Here is a 23558-nt window from a genome sequence, read left to right on the forward strand (position 1 = left end):
TGAAATGGACTCAGTCAAATATATTTAGCACAACTACATTAGATCAGACATACCATGGAATCATAGAATCATTAAGGTTGGAAAAGACCTTCAAGGACTTGTGTACCAGGCCTTTCACCAGCTTTGTAGCCCTTCTCTGGACATGTTCCAGGGCCTCGATGTCTTTCTTGAAGTGAGGGGTGCAAAGATTAACACAGTACTCGAGGTGTGGACTCACCAGAGCAGAATGTATATGATTGCTAGGCTGCTTTTCAGCATTTATCATCAGTCATGTTCATCTGGAGAGGTCCCAGATAACTGGAGACTTACTAATGTACTTTCCATCTAAAAGAAGGGTCAAAAGGGGAACTACAGGCCTGTCAGCCTCACCTTGGTGCCAAAAAAGGTGATGGAACAGGTCATCTTGAAGGCAATCGTGCAATGTATGCAGAGCCACTGGGGGATCTGGCCCAGTCAACATGGGTGCATGAAAGGCAAATCCTGCCTGCCCAACCTCATCTATTTCTATGACTAGGTGACCCTCCTGGTGGATGAGGGAAAGGTAGTATATGTAGTCTACCTAGACTTCAGCAAGACCTTTGACATGATCTCCCATAGTATCCTGAAGAAGCTGGCAGTCCTTGGCTTGGACAGGTACACTCTTTGCTGGATGAAAAACTGGCTGGACAGCTGGGGCAGAGAATGGTGGTGAAAGGAGTGAAATCCAGCTGGTGTTCGGTCACCAGTGGTGTTCTCCCAGGGCTGGTGTTGGGGCCCATCTTTTTTAATATTTTTATTGATGATTTTGATAAGGGAATTGGTTCACTCTCAGTAAGTTTGCAGATGACACCAAGTTTGAGGGCAGTGTTGATTAACTGGAAAGTAAAAAGGCCCTGCAGATGGTCCTGGACAAGATGGGTTGATGAACAGAGGCCAATGGGATGAGGTTCAACATGGCTAAGTGTTGGGTCCTGCACTTTGGTCACAACAACCCTATGCAATGCTCCAGGCTTGGGGAAGAGTGACTGAAAAGCTGTGCAGAGGAAAAGAAACTGGGGATGCTGATTGATGCTTGCCTGAACATGATCCATCAGTGTGCTCAGGTGGCCAAGAAGGCCAACGGCATCCTGGCTTGTATCAGGAATAGTGTAGCCAACAGGATCAGGGAAGTGATAGTTCCCCTGTACTCAGGTCTGGTGAGGCCTTACTCACCTTGAGTACTGTGTTCAGTTTTGGGCCCCTCACTGCAAGAAGGACACCAAGGCCCTGGAGCATGCCCAGAGAAGGTCTCCAAAGCTGGTGAAGGGCCTGGAACACAAGTCCTACAAGATCAGCTGAGGGAGCTAGGGTTGTTTAATCTGGAGGCTCAGGAGAAGCCATACTGCTCTTTACAAATACTTGAAAGAAAAGGGATGGGGAGGGTGGAGGGTGGCGGGTGGGGAGTGGGGTGGAGAGGGGTGGACTGGGGATCAGCCTTTTCTCACAGGTAACTAGTGATAGAACTAGGGGCAGTGTCCTCAAGTTACACTAGAGGAAGTTCAGGTTGGATACTAGGAGAAATTTCTTAGAAAATGTGGTTAGGCATTGGAACGGGTTGTCCAGGGAAGTGGTGGCATTACTGTACCTGGGAGTGTTTAAGGAAATGTGGCACTTAGGGATATGGTTTAGTGGGCAGTATTGGTGGTAGATGGATGGTTGGACTAGATCATCTTAGAGGTCCTTTCCAAATGTAATGATTCTGTGATTATATGAAATCTATCTTAGGAGAAGTTATACATTACATTCAAACCTATTTAGTCATCCTCTGAATAACATAATGATCTTGAAAAAATGCATAGGAATTCTCAAGACTTTGTAGGGTTTGAAATTCAAATCAGAATTCTGAGTCTGTTACCAAAATAATTTAGTGGGGAAAAAAATAAATAAATAAAGAGAAAGATAATTTTTACTACTGCCAAAGTCTCGGCTAGAGATAAGGACATAGTCTATTTACATCCTCGACAGACAAGGCATCTTACTGCAAGATTTAATCTTTGTAAAAGGACTCCAAAGACTGAAATAATAAATATTTTATGTATTAATGACCAAGAATTTTGGATAAATGTAGTATCCTTATCCACTTTATCAACATTTCATCTTTGCTGATAAATTGATATGGTGTCTGTTTTTTAAACATTCCAAATTTAACAAAATATATACAATGTTTAATACTAATGGGAGCAGTATGGTACTATAAAAATATAGCTAATAAAATTTTGAAATGTAAGCCAAATTTAAAATACATAATTAATGTATTAATTCAGTCATAGGTTTAAAAATATCCACAACTGTGATATCCAGTGCTGCCAGATGCATGAAGAGAGGCACAAGTCTTCTTCTCTGGAGATACTCAAAACCCACCTAGATGCCATTCTGTGCAATGTGCTTTAGGGTAATCCTGCTTGTTAGGGGGGCTGACTAGATGCTTTTTAAGAGGTCCCTTCCAACTTCAACTATTCTGTGATTTTGTGATCCTGTCATTTTAAGATATGCACAATCCAGAACACGTTGATGTGAATAGAACTTCAAGCAATGCTCACTTCTGATGACAGTTGTTAAATTTCATTAATTCTGTGAAGGGAACGTTAAAGAGTAATTGTAATAATTTAATAAAAATATATATAATTGTGTAAATGTACTTCATCTGAATTTTTTCATTATTATGATTCAATTTTATTTGCATTGCTCTGTGACCAAGTGAAAGTTGTGTTAATTATTTTTAGAAATAGAGCAGCAAATGTGTGTCTTTGATAATAAACCTTGAAGCTGTAGAAAGATGAATGTCCTCATAAGAACTCAAAAAACTCTATTAATTTCAAAGTGTAAAATTCTCAAAAACAGACTGTCAAGAGATCATTGATAAATCACTTTTCAGACAGCTCTTGATATTTTGACCTCTAACATTTTAAATACAATTAAGCTGCTTCATGACAAAGTGTATCTGATTCCTAAAAATAGAATGAGGGGATGAAATTGGATCTCCTCTCTTTTTGTTGTTGAAAGGAATAAACAAATTTATATCTGACAAGAACAATCCTTTGTTTGAGGTTACTGTATGTCTGTACTTCTATAGGATGTTTGAAGTTTAGGGTAGTTTATAAAATGTGTAGAGTTTTGAATATAGCACAAAAACAAAAAGGTGCAAAAAGTCATGTATTACATGTAATTTATTGCATTAGCCATCTCAATGCAGGTACTTAATGATTGTAACAGTACCTTAATTAAACCAAATTCAGGACTGAGAAGGGAAGAGGCAGAAATTGAAAATATATCTGATTATTAGAAATGCATTTTTTCTTGTTCTGTTTCAGCTGTTTTTCCACAATTTGTTTGTTTCTTTTCATAAGAAACACTGAAACTTTTACATTTCTCTTAATGTATCTTTGCAATGTTTTACATCAAAAAATTTCAAGACACCCTAAAACATGTTTTGCTTAATGAGCCATGAGAATTTAAACTGACATTTTAGCTTCATTAATCATAGTACTTCTGGGTAATGTATACAATGTTGCTTTGCTTAATCCTTTGTTAAGACTTTTTTTTTTTTTTAAGACCCTAGACCTTCAATGACTTCTCACAAATACCTTGTTAATTTCAGATTTTTATTTATTTATTTATTACTAATAAATGTGGGACACATTACATTACTAGGAAGAGTACTGCATTCTCTTTTTAAAATGACCAGTAGTTGGCAAAATACACATCTTTAGAGATCTTAAGAAAATTACCATTCTTGTAAGAAACTGAGAGCAGAATACATCTTCCTTTTCCTTAAAACTTTATGACTTTACAGTTTGAAAAAACAAACAAACAAACAAAAAAATAAAAATAACAATTATGATACTAATAAATACAATGGTGATAAAAAAATCCACCTCATGCCTATCACTAACAGATTGCAACATTAAGAAACTAAAAGAAAATTAAAACCACCTTCTCCCCCTTCCACCTTCTTCTACCTCCTCTCTCCAAGAGGCACAGGGGAACAGGGAATGAGGTCTGTGTTTGGTCCATAAAACTGTCTCCACCACTCTTTTGAGGTCACTGTCTTCCTTTGCTCCTATGTGGGGTTCCACCCACAGGATTACATTTTTCCCAAACTGAACTTGTGTGTGCTTTCCACAGGCAGCAACTTCCAAGAACTGCTCCAATGGACCATGGGGCCCATAGTTCAAAAGCAAACTGGTCCAGCATGGGTGGCAGGTCCCACAAGATCACATGCTCCTGCATGTGCTCCTCTCCAAAGGCTGCAGCTCTGGCTCACAGCCTGCTCCAGTGTCCTTTAGGCCAGATACCTCTGCTCCACCATGGGCTCCACCATGGGCTGCAGCACAGAGATCTCCTCTGCCATGGGACCCATGGGCTTCAGAGGGACAACCTACTTCACCATGGGCCTCTTCACAGGCCACAGGGGAACTTCTGTTCCATTCCTGGAGCACCTCCTGTCCTCCTTTTGCGCTGACCTGTGTGTCTGCACAGACGGTTCTCACTCCTCTCTCCCACTGGTGTTGTGTAGCATTTTATTTTTCCCTTTCTTAAATCTGCTCTCTGAGACACAAACAGCATCGCCCATTTGTTTGTCTCTGGCCAGTGCCAAGTCCCTTTTGGAGCCACCTGAAACCATCTCTTACCTAAAATAGGGCAGCTTCTGGACTCCTCTCACAGAACCTATCCCTGCAGCACCCCCTGCTTTCAAGTCTTTGCCATGTAAACCCAGTATAGCACATAGGAATTTATGAGTAATCTATGACTATGCAAGATATTTTTCATGTCACAAATCAGAAGTTTTCTTTGTCCATCCTTCCCAGGACTCCTAGGAGCTTATTTGGAAACACACTGACATGTTTTATTTTCAAAAACCGTGTTTTCAATAAGACCAAGACTTTGTGAGTTACTGTTAAGCAGTTCTCCCTCTGGTATTCACAATATTGTAGAGCTGAGAACTGAAAATTAAACAGGAGAAAATTGGCAGAGTTAAGACTGAACTGTGATTTCTGGCACATAAAATCATAACACCAGGAATTTTAGTGTGAATACTTGCAGGTCTGACCTAGTGTTAGGGTTGCAAGCAGCTGGGGCTGCCTTCTTCATGAAGACTTACATAGTGACCGACAAGAAGAATTTTCTAAATGTCAGAATTTTTCTTTACAGAAAATGAGATCCCCAGTGTTGTTTCTGGCAGTAGCTCTCAAATCCTTTTATATGTCTTTTCTACTAAATTGTCTAATCTTTTCAAAACTTTAAGACTAGAAAAGACACAGTTATCTCCATAACTTCCTAGTTGCTGAGGCAGTTTTTCTTACATAGTTACAGAGGAACTTCTGGCCTTTAAACCAGATTTCAGATTGTGTAGATTCAATTTCACAGTTGAACTACCAGATACTCAAACCAGATCTGAAGTCACTGCACCTTGTAAGAACAGACCCTGCAGGTACAGAATATCATACCATGAAAACAATTATCAGAACAAAGTTTCTTACCCCAGAGTCTTTCTAAAAAATTGAATCTTACCTGGAGCTTATTCAGGTTTTTGTGCTGCTAAGCTTTTGACTCCTCATTGAATCAAAAGAGACATTATTTTCATCCATGTCATAAATGTTGTCTACTGTCAATATCTGTCTGTCCTCCTTTTTTTTTTTTTTTTTTTTTTTTCCCAACATGCTTAATCTTCATTTATTTATTTATTTATTTATTTATTTATTTATTTATTCCCTCACAGCATTGGTAATTATGACAAACAGTCAAACACTCAGAGAACACACATTATAGAATCATAGAATAATTAAGGTTGGAAGAGACCTTCAGGATCACCTGGTCCAAACATCATCCTACTACCAATGTCACCCACTAAAAAAATTTCCCTAAGCTCTGGGTCCAACCTTTCCTTGAACACCCCAGGGACAGTAACACCACCACTTCTCTGAGCAACCCATTCCAATGTCTGACTACTCTTTCTGAGAAGAAATGTCTCCTAATTTCTAACCTAAACCTCCCCTGGCACAACTTGATGCCATTCCTTCTAGTCTTATTGCTGGTTATCTGCAAGAAAAGGTTGAGCCCCCAGCCCCCACACCTTTCTTTCAGGTAGTTCTAGAGTGTAATATGGTCTCCCCTGAGCCTTCTCTTCTCCACACTAAACAACTCCAGCTCCCTCAGTTGCTTCTTGCAAGACTTGTGTTCCAGGCCCTTCACCAGCTTTGGAGACCTTCTCTGGACATACTCCAGGGCCTCAGTGTCTGCGTGGGCCCAGTGTTTTGAGGGACCCAAAACTGAACACAGTACTCAAGGTGAGTAAGGCCTCACCAGACCTGAGTACAGGGAAACTATCACTTCCCTAGTCCTGTTGGCTACACTATTCCTGATACAAACCAGGATGCCGTTGGCCTTCTTGGCCACCTGAGCACACTGATGGACCATGTTCAGGCAAGCATCAATCAGCATCCCCAGTTTCTTTTCCTCTGCACAGCTTTTCAGTCACTCTTCCCCAAGCCTGGAGCATTGCATAGGGTTGTTGTGACCAAAGTGCAGGATTCAGCACTTGTTTTTTTTGAACTTAATTCCAGCCAGTGACCTCTGCCCATCGATCCAGACTGTCTAGGTTAATCAGTAGGGCCTTCAGGCCCTCTGAAATTTGTAAAAGTAAGTAACAATTGTTACTATAATTGTTACTAATAGTTTGGATTTTTATTTCAGATTGTTGTTTGGATTTAGTTCCTCATACAGGCTTATTTAGGACAACAGTTTGTTTTGTTTTGTTTTGTTTTGTTTTGTTTTGTTTTTTAATTTGGTCAGAACAATGTAGAATTACCACAGATTCCAATTGTAGAATTACCACAAATATACATATTTACTGTTCCTTTTTATCAGAGTAATTGTACATTGAAAGAGACAGAAATTAGAAATTAGAAAACTCTCTGCTGTCTACCTATCTCAGCAGTGGCATCTCAGCAGTGGTTAAACCAGTGACATTCTACCAGACTGAATGTCAAACTATTTAGTACATCCTCTTTATGTCATCATGAAAATGGTACAGGGAAATATCAATGAGGGTGACATCTTACCATTAATTCACGATTCAGGGAGATGGTGACCTGTGTGCAGTGACATATTTGCTTGGGTATCTTGAGTACGCACGTCACCTCTATTCCAGAAAATTCTTTACTAAAATATTAAGTCTATATTAGCTAAAAGAGATAACCACTCAGTTTCTGACCTCAAAGTATGTGTGCACAGTTGGCTTTTGTTGTAGGTGTCACTCCATTCTGGCAATAGTGTACTGGGTCTGGCTGGAATGTTAACATTCCCTGCAGCAGCCCATACAGTGCTGTACTCTGCACTTGTAGCTGGAACAGCAGTGTTATCACACCAATGTTGTGTCTACTGCTGAGCAGTGCTGGCACAGCATAGGGTCTCTTTCTAACTCTCCTAGGGGGTGGGCAAGAAGTGAGAAGAGAAACATCACCTGGGCAGCTGACCTAAACCAACCAAAGGGATATTCAATACCATATGATGTCACACTCAGCAATAAAAGGTGGAAACAGGAAGAAGAGGGGAGGGGTGGGCTCTCGTTGCGAAAACGCCGATCCTCCTCCCTAACACTGGCTACGTGCATTGAGGCTCTGCTTTAAGGGAGTGGTCAATCATCACTCATTTGTAGGAAGTAGAGAGTGATTTCTTTCCTCTGCACTTCCACATAGCTTTCGTTTTATTTGTTTTCTTTTTTTTTTTTTTTTTTTTTCCCTTTCCCCCTCCCTTTTCTCTTTTCCCTTTTTAGTTGTTAAATTGTTTAGTTCATAGTAATCTTTCTTTAATCATTATTATTACTTAATCATTCTATAATTCTATATTCTATATATATGCTACAATTCTATAATCATTATTGTTATTTCCCTTTAATTAAATTATCCTTATCTCAACCCATGAGTTGTTCTTTGTTTTACTTCTCCCCCTTCTCATCTAAGGAGGGGGAGTGAGAGAGCAGTTGTGGTGTTTAGCTGCCTAGCACGGTAAAACCACCACAAATAGCCACACAGGTTAAACACTTTAAGGAAAGTAAAAGATCAAATTGAGACCTGTGAATAAATAAATACAATATGTGTAAATAGTGCATCCTTTCTAGACATTGCCATGTTGAGTACCATACACAACTTCTTTTGGCCATTCCAAAGCAGAGGAAAAAAAAGAAAAGAAGAGAAAAAAAAATGTTAACATGCAAAACAAATAATCGTATAAAGTGATATATAATTATTTTGTCAAGAAAGAAAGTCTCTCCATCCAAGTCCATTCAAATAATTTATTACAAACTATCTGGCTATCAATCCCTCCCCCCCTCCAAAGATAATAATAAAAGGTTGAGGAACCAAGGATATATTTTATTGTTCTCTGCAAATCTAGAGGAGATATAGTAGGGAATATAATGTAAAGTTATTTTACAACAATTTTCAAGATCTAACACCATTTGCTATTACTAACTGTTTTTACACAATATCATGAAACTTAGCTGAAAATTATTAATTGAGGATATAAATTACTTTTTAGTTTTAGAAGAAAAAACAAAATGATATAAGAGTTATAGAAAAAAATGCTGTTTTTCTTTATCTTGCCTGGAGACAAATGGAATTTAATCAAAACTGCTAAATAATAAAATTTCATTGGAAGTCTAATTTCAAAAAAACTTGGCTGAAACAGGATTAGGTTGTGTCAGTTTAAAAAGTGACTGAAAATATAAATGTCCATTTTGCATACCTAATGCCACTATTTGATATATCTATGTATTGAAGGTATTACATATAATATTGCATATGTCTTTATTATTATATTTATTAAAATATGTATTGAATAATATCATATTACCTGAAGAATTCAGGAAACCTAACTTCTATTTACTTGGACAGCAAAAAGATGAGACATATTCAAGTCAATGTAACCTTCCAGTAGTCATACTTTAGGTATTAGTCAGTTTTACATAATGACTCTATTACTTCCTAAAGTTATACTTTTTATAAATGTCTAATTTAATTTCAGCTCATCTGAATTATTTTCTGAAATGGTTCAGTACAGGATTTTCTGAATCTTTAAGATACTTAAAGATGTAGATAAGAATGCAATATAATATGGGAAATATAAGATTATGAGCATAATAGGATTTATTTGAATTGTCTGTATGTATGGCACTTCCTGTGGGATATAGTGACTAAGACATTCATAAAAAATGTCACCATTTTGCAGTTTTGAGACAAATTCTGACTAGGAATTCTGAGTTCTCTGGCCAGCCAGGTTGGTATGGCAGTACCGTCCCCATGTGATGGCAGTAAGAAGAGGAGGATCACTACAGAGCATTGTATGCCAGAAAAATGAGCACTAATTGAAGCTAAAGAGAAACATTTTAAAGGAGTTGGCAGATACTTTAAGTTTGCATGCCACATTTTCAGAAAAGTCTCTGGATTTTTTGTAGAGTGTAACAGGAAGAATTTTTTATATTTTTATATTAATCTCCTTTCAACTGAATAATTAAGGAATCCTTAGGAGACTGGAATTTAGGAAATTAAAATTGTTTTGGCAGTATAATTAAAATTAGTCAAGTGTACGTGGGTAATTTCCTAACCTCTTAATTTAGAAGATTAACCAAAATCTCTAATTTCGACCTGTTTAACAATAAGTGAATGCTTCTGAAGTTTGTTTCATTTATTAGCAACAGAATGTCACTCCTTCTGACCTTGAATGAGTTGTAGCAAATTATTCACTTTGTTCAATTTTGTTTAGTATTCTTTTCAGCCCATTCAAGTTCATTTCTAGAAGTATTTGAATATGATATCTCAATGCATTTTTTAATTTGTATATATATATATAAAAGATATATATATGCATATATATCTTTTTAAATTCCCATAGTTATATTTCAGGTAGAAATAGAATCCCAAACAATTACAACATTTTTCCTGCTTTTTCTGTGCTTTCCATTATCATTTTGATTTTCTATTCCACAGGTGTTCTCACACATGAAATAGCTCTGGTTGAAAGTTTTTGTTATGTTTCATTATGCTTGAATGAATTTTGATTACAAAACTGGAATTCAGCTTCTGAAAATAACTGTATAAACATTCCTAACTCCTCACAAATGTTCATGAAAGTAAAATGCTTTCTACATACTTGTAAATATTTTATACTATTTGCTTACTCCACTTAGAAATAATTTACTACTCTCTTGTTTTTGAAGTGTCAGAATTACAATTAAAAAAAAAAAAAAAAAAAATTTACTATATACAATAATTAAAGGTTGTTGTTTCAGATCCTGTCTTCACTGAAGCTGATGTGAATCTGATCATGTCTTAAAACTCTTCCAGTACAGCTACATAGCACAGTAAGTAGCACACCATGCACAATTTGTTTATGCCCATAAATTATTCTTTAGGTGTTTAAAACAGGTATTAAGAACATTTTCTACAGCAAAAGTAAACTTGTTCAATGATATTTAAAAACAAACAAACAAACAAAAAACTTTTAATAATTAATATTCTGAGCTGTTAAAAAAATAAAAATCAATGATTTCTCCCTCAGAAACTGACCAATACTTTGAATGGACTTTCACTTACAATACAGCAGTATGCACTATCTGGTCTTTTACGTGTTAGTCAATGTAGCCATTGATTATCTTATTCAGTTTAAGAATAAAAGATTCAGAATACCACTTTTGTCCTTTTCCCTACAGACCTGTTGAAATCAAGTAAATCATAAAAATCTAAGCCATGATGTTAGTTGGATCAACTTAGATTTGCATGTTTGCCATCATATTAGATCTTTTTCATTCTATTTTCTTACTAACAGATTTATTGATTTTTATTTGCATATTAATGAAATTGAGAGAGTAAGCTTTTTTTAATTATCTTTTGGTGACTAAAAAAAAAAACAAAAACAAAAACAAACAACTAGTTGCTATTAAGTTCTTGATTTTGATCTTTATTTTAATTTTCAGTATTTATTCAGTTTGTGTATGTCAAACAATCTCTTACAAAAAAAAAAAGTATTTATCAATAATCAATCTTTTTATTTATTTTTTTCTTATTCCATGAAAAATGTTCTTTTATCCATTTCAATCTACATGCTGCAAGTCCTTAAAAAGTGATAAAACTACTGTTGTAAAACAAAACAAAACAAAACAAACAAAAAAAAAACATTAGATGAAGTTAAGAGTACCATACAGAATGAACTACCTGTCGGATATCCTATTCAGTGAAAAGGTAGGGTGAACACTAATGCACTAATGGGGCGGAAGGGAAGGGAAGGGAAGTAGAGGAGAGAGAAAGAAAAAAAAATTCCAGTTCGATATACACACCAGAGAAAAAACTCTTCTCCTTTTTTTTTTTTTTTTTTTTTGGTAACTTAATATATTCAAGTTTCTAGGACACTTTTGAATATCTGGCTATGTAAGTTGACAGCATAACTAAAATACATGGGTTACTTCCCACCTCAGGGAAAAAGAAAGCTGTAAACCAGATATTTTTGGCTACTTAATAGCTTCTGTATTTAATTTTCTTCTGTCATATTCTAAACCAAAGTATTAGTGTATGAATGCCAAATCCCTGTCCAGCTCATTTAGCTGCACAGATATAAGGTATGCTTGCCAGGCAATTGTTTTCTGAATTTTTACCTGATTTTACAAAAGATCATCAATTCAAAGGCAGCCCAATGTTCTTGGGTGAAGGGTTCACAGCCCCATTAATAACTATTTTCCACTGGGATTGACTGATCAGACTGCAGCCAAAAACAGAAGAACCCCTGCCCTTAGCAATGACACATTCTTCTCCTGTTTGACAGAAAAGTTCCTTCACAGGTCATTGTTGGAAAATATTTCAATAAACCTTCTCTATTTCCAGATGAAGCAAACCATATTTAATGCCATACTTCAGCTGAATATTCATCATAAAAGTTATTGACAGTGATTGAAGAGAAACACAGTGTAACAAGTTAGATGTTGGTATTGATGGTTTCTAAAACTAGAACATGTCATAATAGGTGTGTTCTCAGTGCTGGCCACTTTTGTCATTGTTTTGGGATGTTTAATAGTTACCTATATAGAAGTATGTGTTGCCTATTTAATTTATGAGGAAAAAAAGAAAATAAAAAATACTTAAATCCTTAAATCCTATCTGCCTTTTTCAAGCCTTTTGGTGGTCTGACAGCATAACCACTTAAAAACTATATTCTCTGTTTTCTCTTTTGTGTTGCTTTGTTTCAATTTTTGTTTTCTTTGAAAAAAAGATGAATAATAATAATAATAATAATAATAATAATAATAATAATAATAATAATAATAATAATAATAATAATAATAATAATAATAATAATAATAATAAAACTCTTCCTGTAGCATATTTTTTTCTTCCAGTGGTGGAAAGTGGTTTTTTTCTTTCACAGTGGTGGAATTGGCATAAAAGATATCTTAATAAGTAAAAACTCCTTTTATCTGTTTGTACATACAAAAGATTCCTTGTCTCTTTTTGTCAAAGAACATGGTAAAGAAATAATAGTATATTGCTGGTTTAGCTCAGATCCCAGATTCATTCATAATCATAACTTTGTAAGACACAGTTCCTATCTGAGAAGTAATGACTGAGGTCATACACAATATTCTTCTAAGCATTTAATTTTATAACCCACTTCGTTAAAGTGATTATTTCAATAGCTCAATTGATTACCATACCTATATTCTTTTGCCTTGTTGGCAGGATTATTATCTGTTTCACTAACCCTTATGTTATTTATACATTTCATCATAAATGATTTGTATTTACTTGTAATAATTAACACAAGTAATCAAAAAAGATGGGCTTAGAGTTTCTCCAGAACATCTGTGGAAACACTTTTATATAGCAAAAATATTTTTTATTTTTTTGAGATCAGCCATCCTGATCTTAATCCATATAATTTAACTGTATTGATATTTTGCTGTTATTTAAAGTTAGAATGTCATGCAACATTTAGGCAAAAGTCTATAGAAGCCCACGTATCCCTGCATTTCTGAGTTATGTACCAAATTTATACATAAATCAGGGTGTTTTGTTATTTATTGTTGTTAAGGTCTACTTTTCCATTAAAAATATTTAACTTTCATTAGCTATTTTACTTATTTATTTATTTATTTATTTATTTATTTTACTTGCATGTTGTATTTTCCATTATTTCAAGCTTTCCATTATTTCAGGTAGAACTGATATCATGGCAACTACTTTAACACTTAACAGGAGTATTTTATTGTCTGTATTTATGTATTGAATATTTGTAAAGCTTCAGGAAACCAATACACCAATATTAATACAAAATTTTCAGAACATTTAACAATTTTTCTTAGATGTTTTCAATTTCCTTGGCAGCCAATGCACCAAAAATCCCTTTCTGTCGTCACATAATTCAAGCATATTGTTTTTTTTTCTTTATAAACAAAGATCTGAAACATACAGATATTCTTTGCTTATAACATCATAGTTAGCTGTTCTACTAATATTTCTATGTTTCACCTTTTGTGCGGTCTTTGAAATCCATACTTTTTTTTTCTTTTTTTTTTTTCTTTTTTTTTTTTTCTTCAAAAAATGTAGCTTTCTTTCCCCAGTTCCTTTATCATTTCCTATTAATTTATTAAATTCAAAACTGTGTGGCTAAAGACCTCTTCTTCAGTGTAACTTCAAATATCCCTTTTCTGGTTAACTTTTTGGTAATTTCTGCCTTTCATTTGGTGACTGAAATACATGTAGTGTATCTTTATATACAGATTTATTTTATTTCTCTAGTGATGAATTATGACAGTTGGACTTCTAAAAATCTGTGTAAAAGCACTTTACTTTTCCTGTGTTCAAATTTCCCTAATTTTGATAGTTTAAAAACAAGTGCATTGTTGAACTGGGATAATCTACTTTTCTAAAGTGAATTTGTTTGAAGTTCAAAATCACTTCCCACCAAACACAAATAACATATCAATATAATTCACATTCTTCTGTAACAAAATGCTTAATATCAAGTAATAATTCTCTTCTCTAAGTGCAAAAATTTTTTAAAAAATGAGTAATTTATTTAAGAATAATTTATTGAAGACCGAATATTTTTTTCATCTTGCCCCATCAACACAATTCAACAGAATCATTTCTAATTGAAACAAAAATAACCTAACCAGTCTGATTACTAAGCCAAATAAAATGTTTTGAATGTGCAAAATGAATAAGATTTTTACCCTGTTGCGTGCTCTGACCCTGAGATATACAAAAAGTGAAAACAGAGAGCTAGGAGTCTTATAATTGTACATCCTACTGCTTTGTATGTACTTGAGGTAGATAGATGCCAAAGGTAAAGCCATGATCATTTATAATGTACACATGCTTTAGAGGACAATGTGAAGGAAAAGATAATTCAAAAAAAAAAAAAAAAAAAAAAAAAGCATGGTACAAACAATAGTTAGTACATTAAAAAAAAAAAAAAAAAGAGTCAAAAGTCTGGGTAGATGAGGGGAGAGAAGTGAATGTGGTCTATCTTGACTTCAGCAAGGTTTCAGCACTGTCTTCTGTAACATCCTTACAGACAAGCTCAAGAAGTCTGTTATAGATGTGTGGACAGTGTGGTGGATCGAGAACTCTAACTGAATGGCAGAGCTCAGAGGACTGTAATCAGAGGCAGAGCCTAGTTAGAGGCCTGCAGGTAGCAGAGTCCCACAGGGGTTGATACTGGGACCAGTCTTGTTCAATGTATTCATCAATGACATGGATTACGGAAAAGAGTGCACCCTTATCAAGTTTACTGATAACTCAAAACCTGATGAATGTCTGATAACCTAGATGGGTGTGTTTCTATTCAGAGGGACCTGTACAGGGTGAAGAGTTGGGTGGAGAGGAACCTCATGAAATTTAGCAAAGGCAAGTGCAGGGTCCTTCACCTAGGAAAGAATAACCCCATGCACCAGTCAGTTTGGGGGCTGACATGCTAGTAAGCAGCTCTGTGGAGAAGGACCTGGAAGTCCTGGTAGAGAGCAGGTTAACTATTAGAGAAATGTGCGCTTGTGGCCAAGAAAGCTAATGGTCTCATGGGGTGCATTGGGAAAAGTGCTGCCAGCAGGTCAAGGGAGGTGATCTTCCCCCTCTACTCAGTCTTGGTGGGTTCTCAACTGGATTATTGCATCCAGTTCTGCACTCCCCAGTACAAGATGAAAGAACTATTAGAATGAGTCCAGAGGAGGACCATGGAAATGATTAGAGGGCTGAAGGACCTGTCACATGAGTAGATGTTGAGACAGCTGGGGCCGTTTAGTTTAGAGAAGAGAAGACCGGGAGGGGATCTTATCAATATGTATAAATATCTGAAGGGATTGTGTTGGCCCTCTTCAGATAGGGCCAAACTCTATTCATTGGTGCCCAGAAACAGGACAAAAGGCAATGGGCAAAAACTGAAACAAAGGAAGTTCCATCTGACTATGATGAAATGTTTTACTATAAGGGTAATGGAGAACTTGAATAGGCTGCCCAGAAAGGTTGTAGAGTTGTCTAGTCTGGAGATATTCAAAATGCACCTGGATGTGATCCTGTGCAATGTGCTCTAGTTCACCCTGCTTGGCAATTGGGTTGAACTAGATGACCTCTAGAGGTCCACTCCAACTTTAACCATACAATGATTCTGTGAAACGCAAACAAGTTTTTACATGTATATTTTAGGAAGATCAATATCTTTAGGAAGATACAGTTTAGTGAGAACTCAGATGTTAGATAAGATTTTTTAGAGCACATATTTAGAACACACCACTCACCACTGGCCTCCACCTGGATATAAAGCCATTGATCACCTCTCTCTGGATGTGACCTTCAAACCAATTCCTTATCCACTAAATGGCCCACCCATCAAATATGTATCTCTCTAATTTGGAGATGAGGATGTCATGTGGAATCACAGAGATACAAGAATGGATATATTTTTGTTATTGCAAAGTATTGTTATAAGTTAATTTTGTTACATACTTATCAGCTATATATATTGATGTAAAATGTAATATTTGAATTTAATACGGTAAACTGGTGTGGTGGTTACACCCAGCTGAGCAGCCGAGCTTCACCACAACCACTCTCTCACTCCCTCTCTTCAAAGGGAAAGGAGGAGAAAATACGATGAAAATAGCTCAAGGGTTGAGATAAGAACAGGCAGATCACTCTACATTTATCTTTATGGGCAAAACAGACTCAGCATGAGATTGATGAAATTTCTTACCTATCACTAGCAGACTGGAACAATGAGAAACAGAAAAACAAACTAAAAACATCTTCTCTCCCATCCACTCTCTTCCACCTCCTCCCTTGAGCTGCTCAGGGGAACGAAGAATGGTGGCTGCAGTCAGTCTGTAGTACTTTGTCTCCAGTGCTCCTACACAGCCACTCTCTTCCTCTGCTTCAACACGAGCTCCCTCCCATGGGATACAGTCCTTCCTGAACTGATCCTCAGTGGGCTTCCCACAGGCAGCAGATCTTCAAGAATTGTTCCAGATATGGGTATGTACCAGAGGATCCATTCATCAGGAACAAACTTCTCCAGCACAGTTCCCCCACAGGAAGCAGCTCCTGCCAGATCACCAGCTCTTGCGTGGTCCACTAGGCTACAAGTCTGACCTGAAGTCTCCTCCAGCAGGTGTTCTCCACTGGCCATGGCCTCCTTCAGGTCATATCTACATGCTGCACCATGGGTTCCTCCACAGGCTGCATTATGGAGATCTGCTCTGCTGTGGTACACCATGGGCAGCAAGGGAAAAGCCCAGTCCACCAGGGACCTCTCCACAGGTGGCAGCAGAATTTCTGCTCTGGCACCTGGAACACCTCCTGCTCAACTTCTGCAGTGACACTGGGTTCAAAGCTGTTTCTCGCTCCTCACTCTCCCATCTGCTGTGATGGAGCAGTTTTTTCCCTTTCTTGAATCTGCTCTCAGAGATGTGAAAATGGCACAGTTATTGGTTGAGCTCTGGACAGCAGCTGGTCCCATATTGGAGCTGGCTGAAACCGGTGCTTATCTAACATGGGGCGGCTTTTGTACTATTCTCTCAGAGGTCTCCCCAGCAACCTCTGCTAACAAAGCCTTGTCATGTAAACCAAATACAACAGGTTTATTTGAATGTCTCTAAATAACCAGTACAGTTCTTATTGTCTGTCTTAATGCTGACATTAAAGTTAGATTGTGATATAAGACATAACATCTTAAGTGTGTTTTCTTTACCTCTGAACTAATTTCTTTATTTCCTCTTGGGTAATAAATAAACAGAAGTCAGTGTCCCCAGCAACTCATTCTTAGAAAAGCCAATGTTTGCTCTTGTTCTCAGTTTACTAATTGTCAGAAAGTTGAGCTTTAAAATATCCTTGAACATAGTCTACACTTGGAACATAGCTTACAAACAACAGACAAAGGTAATTCAAAACAGTAACATATGCTCTTAGATATGTTAATTAATTTCAAACTGAATTAATTTCAAACTGAAATTTAGCTGTTTTGCCATAACTTTAAAATAGAGTATTATTTTTAGGTATGTCATCAGTGAGATTTTATTTACCAATAATATATATCTTGCCAGATTTTAATAATGTCCTTCCTAAAGATATTTATTATTTATTCATTCTTAGCATTAGTACTTTGATGTTAAGAACAAGAACCTCATTGGTGTGGTGGGAAAAAAAAATAAAAAAAAAAAAATAAAAAATGGAAATCTTATGTTAGTGACAGGAATAACTGAGCTTCTGGACATTTGGCTAATGAGGCTGACTATTGAGATTGCTCAGTATTTTGAAGTTAATGCAAACTTAATTTAATCTTTTAATGTTCAGTGCGGTTATATTTATCTTTAATGTGACTTATGAACTCATTATAAAATAGACTACCAACATAGCACAAAGTTTAACGTGATGCATTTTGACAGTTTAAAATCCTTTTTTTTATTGGTTTTATTTTTACTTTTTTTTTGTCAAAATTTATATCAGCAAACAGATACTGTACGAACCTTCAGAAGAGATGTCTTTCACAGAGAAAATATGATAAGACTTTTGTCATTAGGAACAGAAAACATATTTACACTACTTAGAAGAAATTCTTCATTCATGTAGTAAAGATAACACTAAATAAAAGATACTAGTTCCTTCAGTAAAAATGAAAAATCTCTGGATCTTTTATGACAAATGTTCAAGTGTAATAGCAAATGTCTAACAAACTTTAAGGGCATTTAACAAAAGAAAAAAATGTCCCATAATCGATCTGAAATTTTTAGTCTAAAACAACTGAAAATCTACGTTTAATTAGTAAATCAGAAAAAAAAAAAATGGAGATGATATTGTGCTGTCAGCATAATATAACTGATATATAACTGTAATACACCTGATAACTTAATAGCAAGGTTTCTTTTCCTTTACTAAAAAATTGGACCATATGATAGTTACATATTTTTCCACTTTCTCAGTGAACAATATAATATTATATTCAGTGAAAAAAAATAAAAATAAAAAATTACAATAACTAGGATCTTAAATTTCCAGGAAAAGTATCAAACATTTTCTAAAACCTATTTTCTAAATATCTGACCCTGTCTTTCCAGCTGGAATATGCATTTATCTCTAATTCCTTACATAAAGACATTAAATGACACTCGTATCTTTGCATATCCTGTATTTCGCCTCTATGAGAAAATAGATTTATTTATTTATTTTATTTTATTTTATTTTATTTTGTTTTGTTTTGTTTTGTTTTGTTTTGTTTTGTTTTGTTTTACTTAGAAAAAAAAAAATAATTTTAAAAGATGTTTTTGGAATAGGCACAAATATATGTCCAAAGCTGTCTACGTTTAATGCTGGAAAATCACATGAAGATTTCAGATTCATTCAGGAAGAATCCCCTACATGAAAATTAGTAAAATCTTTACAAAATTTTGCCACAAAGAAAACTAAATGTAGTGAGTTATTTGAGATTAGCTGTTTTACCTTTCCTCTCTCCTTAAAATAACAAATTTAAGTCTCTCCTGCCTCAGTATCCCCAAACACACTCACAAAGCATCATTTCAACTTTGTGGACAGGTAAGAAAATACTGTATTTTATTTATTTTATTTTATTTTATTAAAAAATAATAAAAAAAAAATCAATCAACCAATTAAGCACACTCACCCTCTCTTCGATTGAGCCTTGCAAATCCAGGGCTGTGACTGCTAGACAGCTCTGATGAACTGCTGAATGATGACTGAGGCAAACCAGACACCAACTGATCATCACAATTATCTGTCAGTGAAAAATATCAAGTTTAGGTTAGTGAAGTGAACATAACTTTAGCACAAGATGTTTATTTCTTTTAAAATAAAATAATAGTAATAAAAATAAATTAAAAAAAAAAACACTCATTTTAATACTTCTTAGAATGACAAACTGGAAAATCTTTTGCTTTGTTGATGTTATACATTTGAAAAAGATGTGGCACAAAATCATTAACACACAGTTGTTAACATGAAGGTCCTAACACCAGACAAAACGAAACCTGAGTTCTCTGGAAAAACAAAACAAAACAAAACAAACAAACAAACAAAAAACACTACACCTTAACTGTAGTTCACAATCAACGGTGCACAAACAAGCAAATGTTAATTGATACTTTGGATGTTAAATACCTCTCCAGCTCAATTACTGTCTAGGGCATACATCCATTCTCCATTTAAATTTGCAAAATGTAAATTGAGAATCAATATATTTTATAATTTTATCTGAACAAAGACAAACTTTAAAACACTAGATATGTAAGCAAGCCTTTCTATTTCTATACTGTGCTGGCATCTGTTTATTAGAAAATGTGGGGAAATTATGTAAATTATTAGTCTTTATGAAATGGTTGTTTTCAGGACAAACATTCTCTGGATGTAACTGATAAGTGAAAACTCACAGGTGAGTTCTTCTACAAAGCCTTCTTTTTGTCTACCAGGTTCCCACTGTCAAAATCACAAATGTGAATCTTTTCCTGACTTGCATAATTAAATGTTTCTGCTGATTAATTATCAATATTTCTAATTAGCAGCAATACTCTTAAATAAATGTATCCAGGGGATTATTATATATTATTGTCGTTGTTGTCATTGTTATTGTTATTATTAATATTATTAATTACTATTATTGTAATCACTTTCAAATACCTATCATTTTTCATCTTGACTCATTTGGTTCTCTAAGCAAAACTGTTTCTAGGGAAGGGAAGGGAAGGGAAGGGAAGGGAAGGGAAGGGAAGGGAAGGGAAGGGAAGGGAAGGGAAGGGAAGGGAAGGGAAGGGAAGGGAAGGGAAGGGAAGGGAAGGGAAGGGAAGGGAAGGGAAGGGAAGGGAAGGGAAGGGAAGGGAAGGGAAGGGAAGGGAAGGGAAGGGAAGGGAAGGGAAGGGAAGGGAAGGGAAGGGAAGGGAAGGGAAGGGAAGGGAAGGGAAGGGAAGGGAAGGGAAGGGAAGGGAAGGGAAGGGAAGGGAAGGGAAGGGAAGGGAAGGGAAGGGAAGGGAAGGGAAGGGAAGGGAAGGGGAAGAGCTAGTAGTTTCCTTATAACATTATGACATTATAAAGCATCAGCAATCTATGAAAGAGGGGATCTTATGGATATTTTTATTTTATTTTATTTTATTTTATTTTATTTTATTTTATTTTATTTTATTTTATTTTATTTTATTTTATTTTATTTTATTTTATTTTATTTTAGCTCAGTTTTATATTTTATACTTAACATTCCTACTATTGGAATCATAGAATCATAGAATCATTAAGGTTGAAAAAGACCTTCAGGAACATCTAGTCCAACCATCACCTACTAAAAACTACCATCCTAACGGTGTCACCCACTAAACCATGTCCTTAAGCGTCATGTCCAACCTTTACTAGAACACCCGCAGGGATGATGATGTCACCACTTCCCTTTGCAACTCATTGCAATGTTTTACTACTGTTTCTGAGAATAAATGTCTCTTATTTTCTAGCCTAAACCTCCCCTAGCACAACTTAAGATCTTTCACCATTGTGTTTTTGTTTGTTTGTATGTTTATTGCTAAGAAGTTTTGTCAGAGATCCTGGCAACACAGAGTAATAAAGCTTTTTAATATTAAAAACAAGTAATATAATATGTATCTTAACATTAATATGTTTCAACAGTGTTAATAAGTAGGTGTTTACAAGTAAAAAATGTAATTCAGTGTAACATAGGCAATAATATAAGTTATAAAACAATAGTATACACTATAAATTATATACATATACATATGTATACATATACTTAAGGATAACATACACCATTCTGTAATATTCTGTGAAAAACAGTTAAAGATTAATGGAATTAATAAAAGAATAAAAAACTTTTTTTTTTTTTTTGTTGCAATAAAATGGAAGATTTGTAGGGAGAATAAAGCAAAACTGATATATAATAAAGGATCTGAAAGAAAAATGCTTATAATTTAAAATTCAAATATTTAGTACTGTTGGAGAGTAAGCAATTTTTATTATCAATATTGATTTTTTTTTTTCCCACATAGGTGTGCTGTTTCTGAAAATTAATTTTATAACAACATGAAATGTCGTTTTCCATCAAATACATGTTTCATACATACTTTCATTTGGTTATTAAATCATAAAATCATAGAATATCCAATCTTCCCTGATTTTCAGTTACTCCCAACCACCTCCACACATTATTTTTCCTATTTTAAATTCAGAATAGTTTATCAATTACATTTTTTTAGCTTTTATCATTATATGGCATATCATTGCATGCAAAATATTTCCTTGCAAGACAATAGTATGTATTTTTTATTTTATTTATTTTACACAGGTACTGAAAGTGTAATTATTGATTAGGAGAGAAATATATCTAGGTCATTCTGCATCACACTGGATTCAAGATAATTCTTGCTGGTGATTGTATCTCAGCTAAAGGTAAGGTAATTTTAAAAATATCTCTGACAATATCAATTACAACTGTTTAATGAGATTATGAGACCGTTTAGCAACTTTTATTATCTTTACAACCACAAAAGCACTTGCCTTCCATTCCCAAATAGTAGGCTTCAGAAGAAACAACAAAAACATCAAAGCCCTTCTGGGAGGTATCACAGTGATAAAATATAAGAACAATTAATTTGGATGAAAAAAAAAATAAAAAAAAAAAAAGAAAGAGAGAGAGAATCTCCAAGGCGGAGATTAAAAATGAGGCATGAGCAACTTCCACTGAAGTGAAAGACAGGGAAGTAACTAGTGCTCCGGCCTTGACCATCACCTCCATATACCCTGCTCTGCCTGGAAGCACCTGGTACAAGCAATGAAATTCAAGTTCTCTAAATGCAGTACATATAAAATCCTTATAAAATAATAGTCCTGTATATAAGTAAATAAATAAATTAATTAAAAATAAACTAATAATAAGTAGGAGATAAAATGAGAGAGTGCATACACTTATTAATTTCAGGATTAAAAGGATCAATATCGAGTAGAGTTCATTTAAATTATACTATAAAATTTGTCAAAGAAACAGAATGGGAACTTATCATTCATATATTTACCCAGACTAGATTTTAAATTATTATAATTTATATATTATATATCATAAATTATATAATATATATTATTTATTATATATAATATATATTAAATATATATAATTGTATATATTATGTATATATTTATTATTTTATTATTATTATTACTAAGATTTAAATTATTTTTTCCTAATTTTATACATTTATTTATTATTAATATTAGGAAATAATATCTTATTTCAAGTATAAGATTTCCAAGATAAGATCTTAAGCCTAACTTCAGATGTAAGCCTTTGGATCTTGTTATCTTTTCTCCACATGAAAGAAAAGTCTGTCATCACTATCAGTTTTTCAAGAGCATGTTTATACACGTAGTGATCAAGTCACCTCTACAATTCTTTAATAAGTCAGATTCCTTTGGTCTTATTCTCTGAGACTCATTTTCCAACCATTACACCACTTTGCAGGCTTACTTTTAACTCTGCAAAGCTTTGAATATTTTTCTTGAAGATACACTACTGGAAGAGAAACCAGTACTAGAGTTCATTGTTGAGCATAGAAAGCAATTGATTCCAGGTTTCTACTTGCTATTTCGTTTGTTCTGTTATTTTCCTATACTGAGATGTATTTGGATTTAGTATGGCATGAAAGGCAGTCCTACTTGGATAACTTGATCTCCTTCTATGAGAAGGTGGCACATTTAGTGGATGAGGGAAAGGCCATGGATGTTGTCTTGCTAGAATCAGAAAAGCTTTTGACACCATTTCCCACAGCATTCTTCTGGAGAAACTGGCTGCTCATGGTGTGCTTCTCTGTGCTTTACCTGTGCCAGGTAAAACTGACTGGCTGGCTAGGCCAAAGAGTTGTGGTGAATGAAGTTGAATCCAGTTGGAGGCCAGTCACAAGGCTCTGGTGAGGTCACACCTCAAATACTGTGTTCGGTTTTGTGCCTCTCACTACAAGGACATCAAGGTGCTGGAGTGTGTCCAAAGAAGGGCAGTGAAATTGG

The 23558-nt window shown here is 35.0% G+C and overlaps 1 protein-coding gene across 2 annotated transcripts in view; it reads right to left on the reverse strand.

The window, feature by feature from the left end:
* CNTNAP4 (contactin associated protein family member 4) overlaps window positions 1-23558 on the reverse strand; it is a 218221-nt gene that overhangs the window by 177930 nt on the left and 16733 nt on the right. For both annotated transcript variants that reach the window (XM_068667353.1, XM_068667352.1), the window contains exon 2: window positions 19174-19284. In XM_068667353.1, coding sequence (XP_068523454.1) covers window positions 19174-19284 — 111 coding nt within the window. The remainder of the gene's footprint in view (window positions 1-19173; window positions 19285-23558) is intronic.

This window comes from Anas acuta, chromosome Z (assembly GCF_963932015.1).
Source record: "Anas acuta chromosome Z, bAnaAcu1.1, whole genome shotgun sequence".
Classification (NCBI taxonomy): Eukaryota; Metazoa; Chordata; class Aves; order Anseriformes; family Anatidae; genus Anas; species Anas acuta.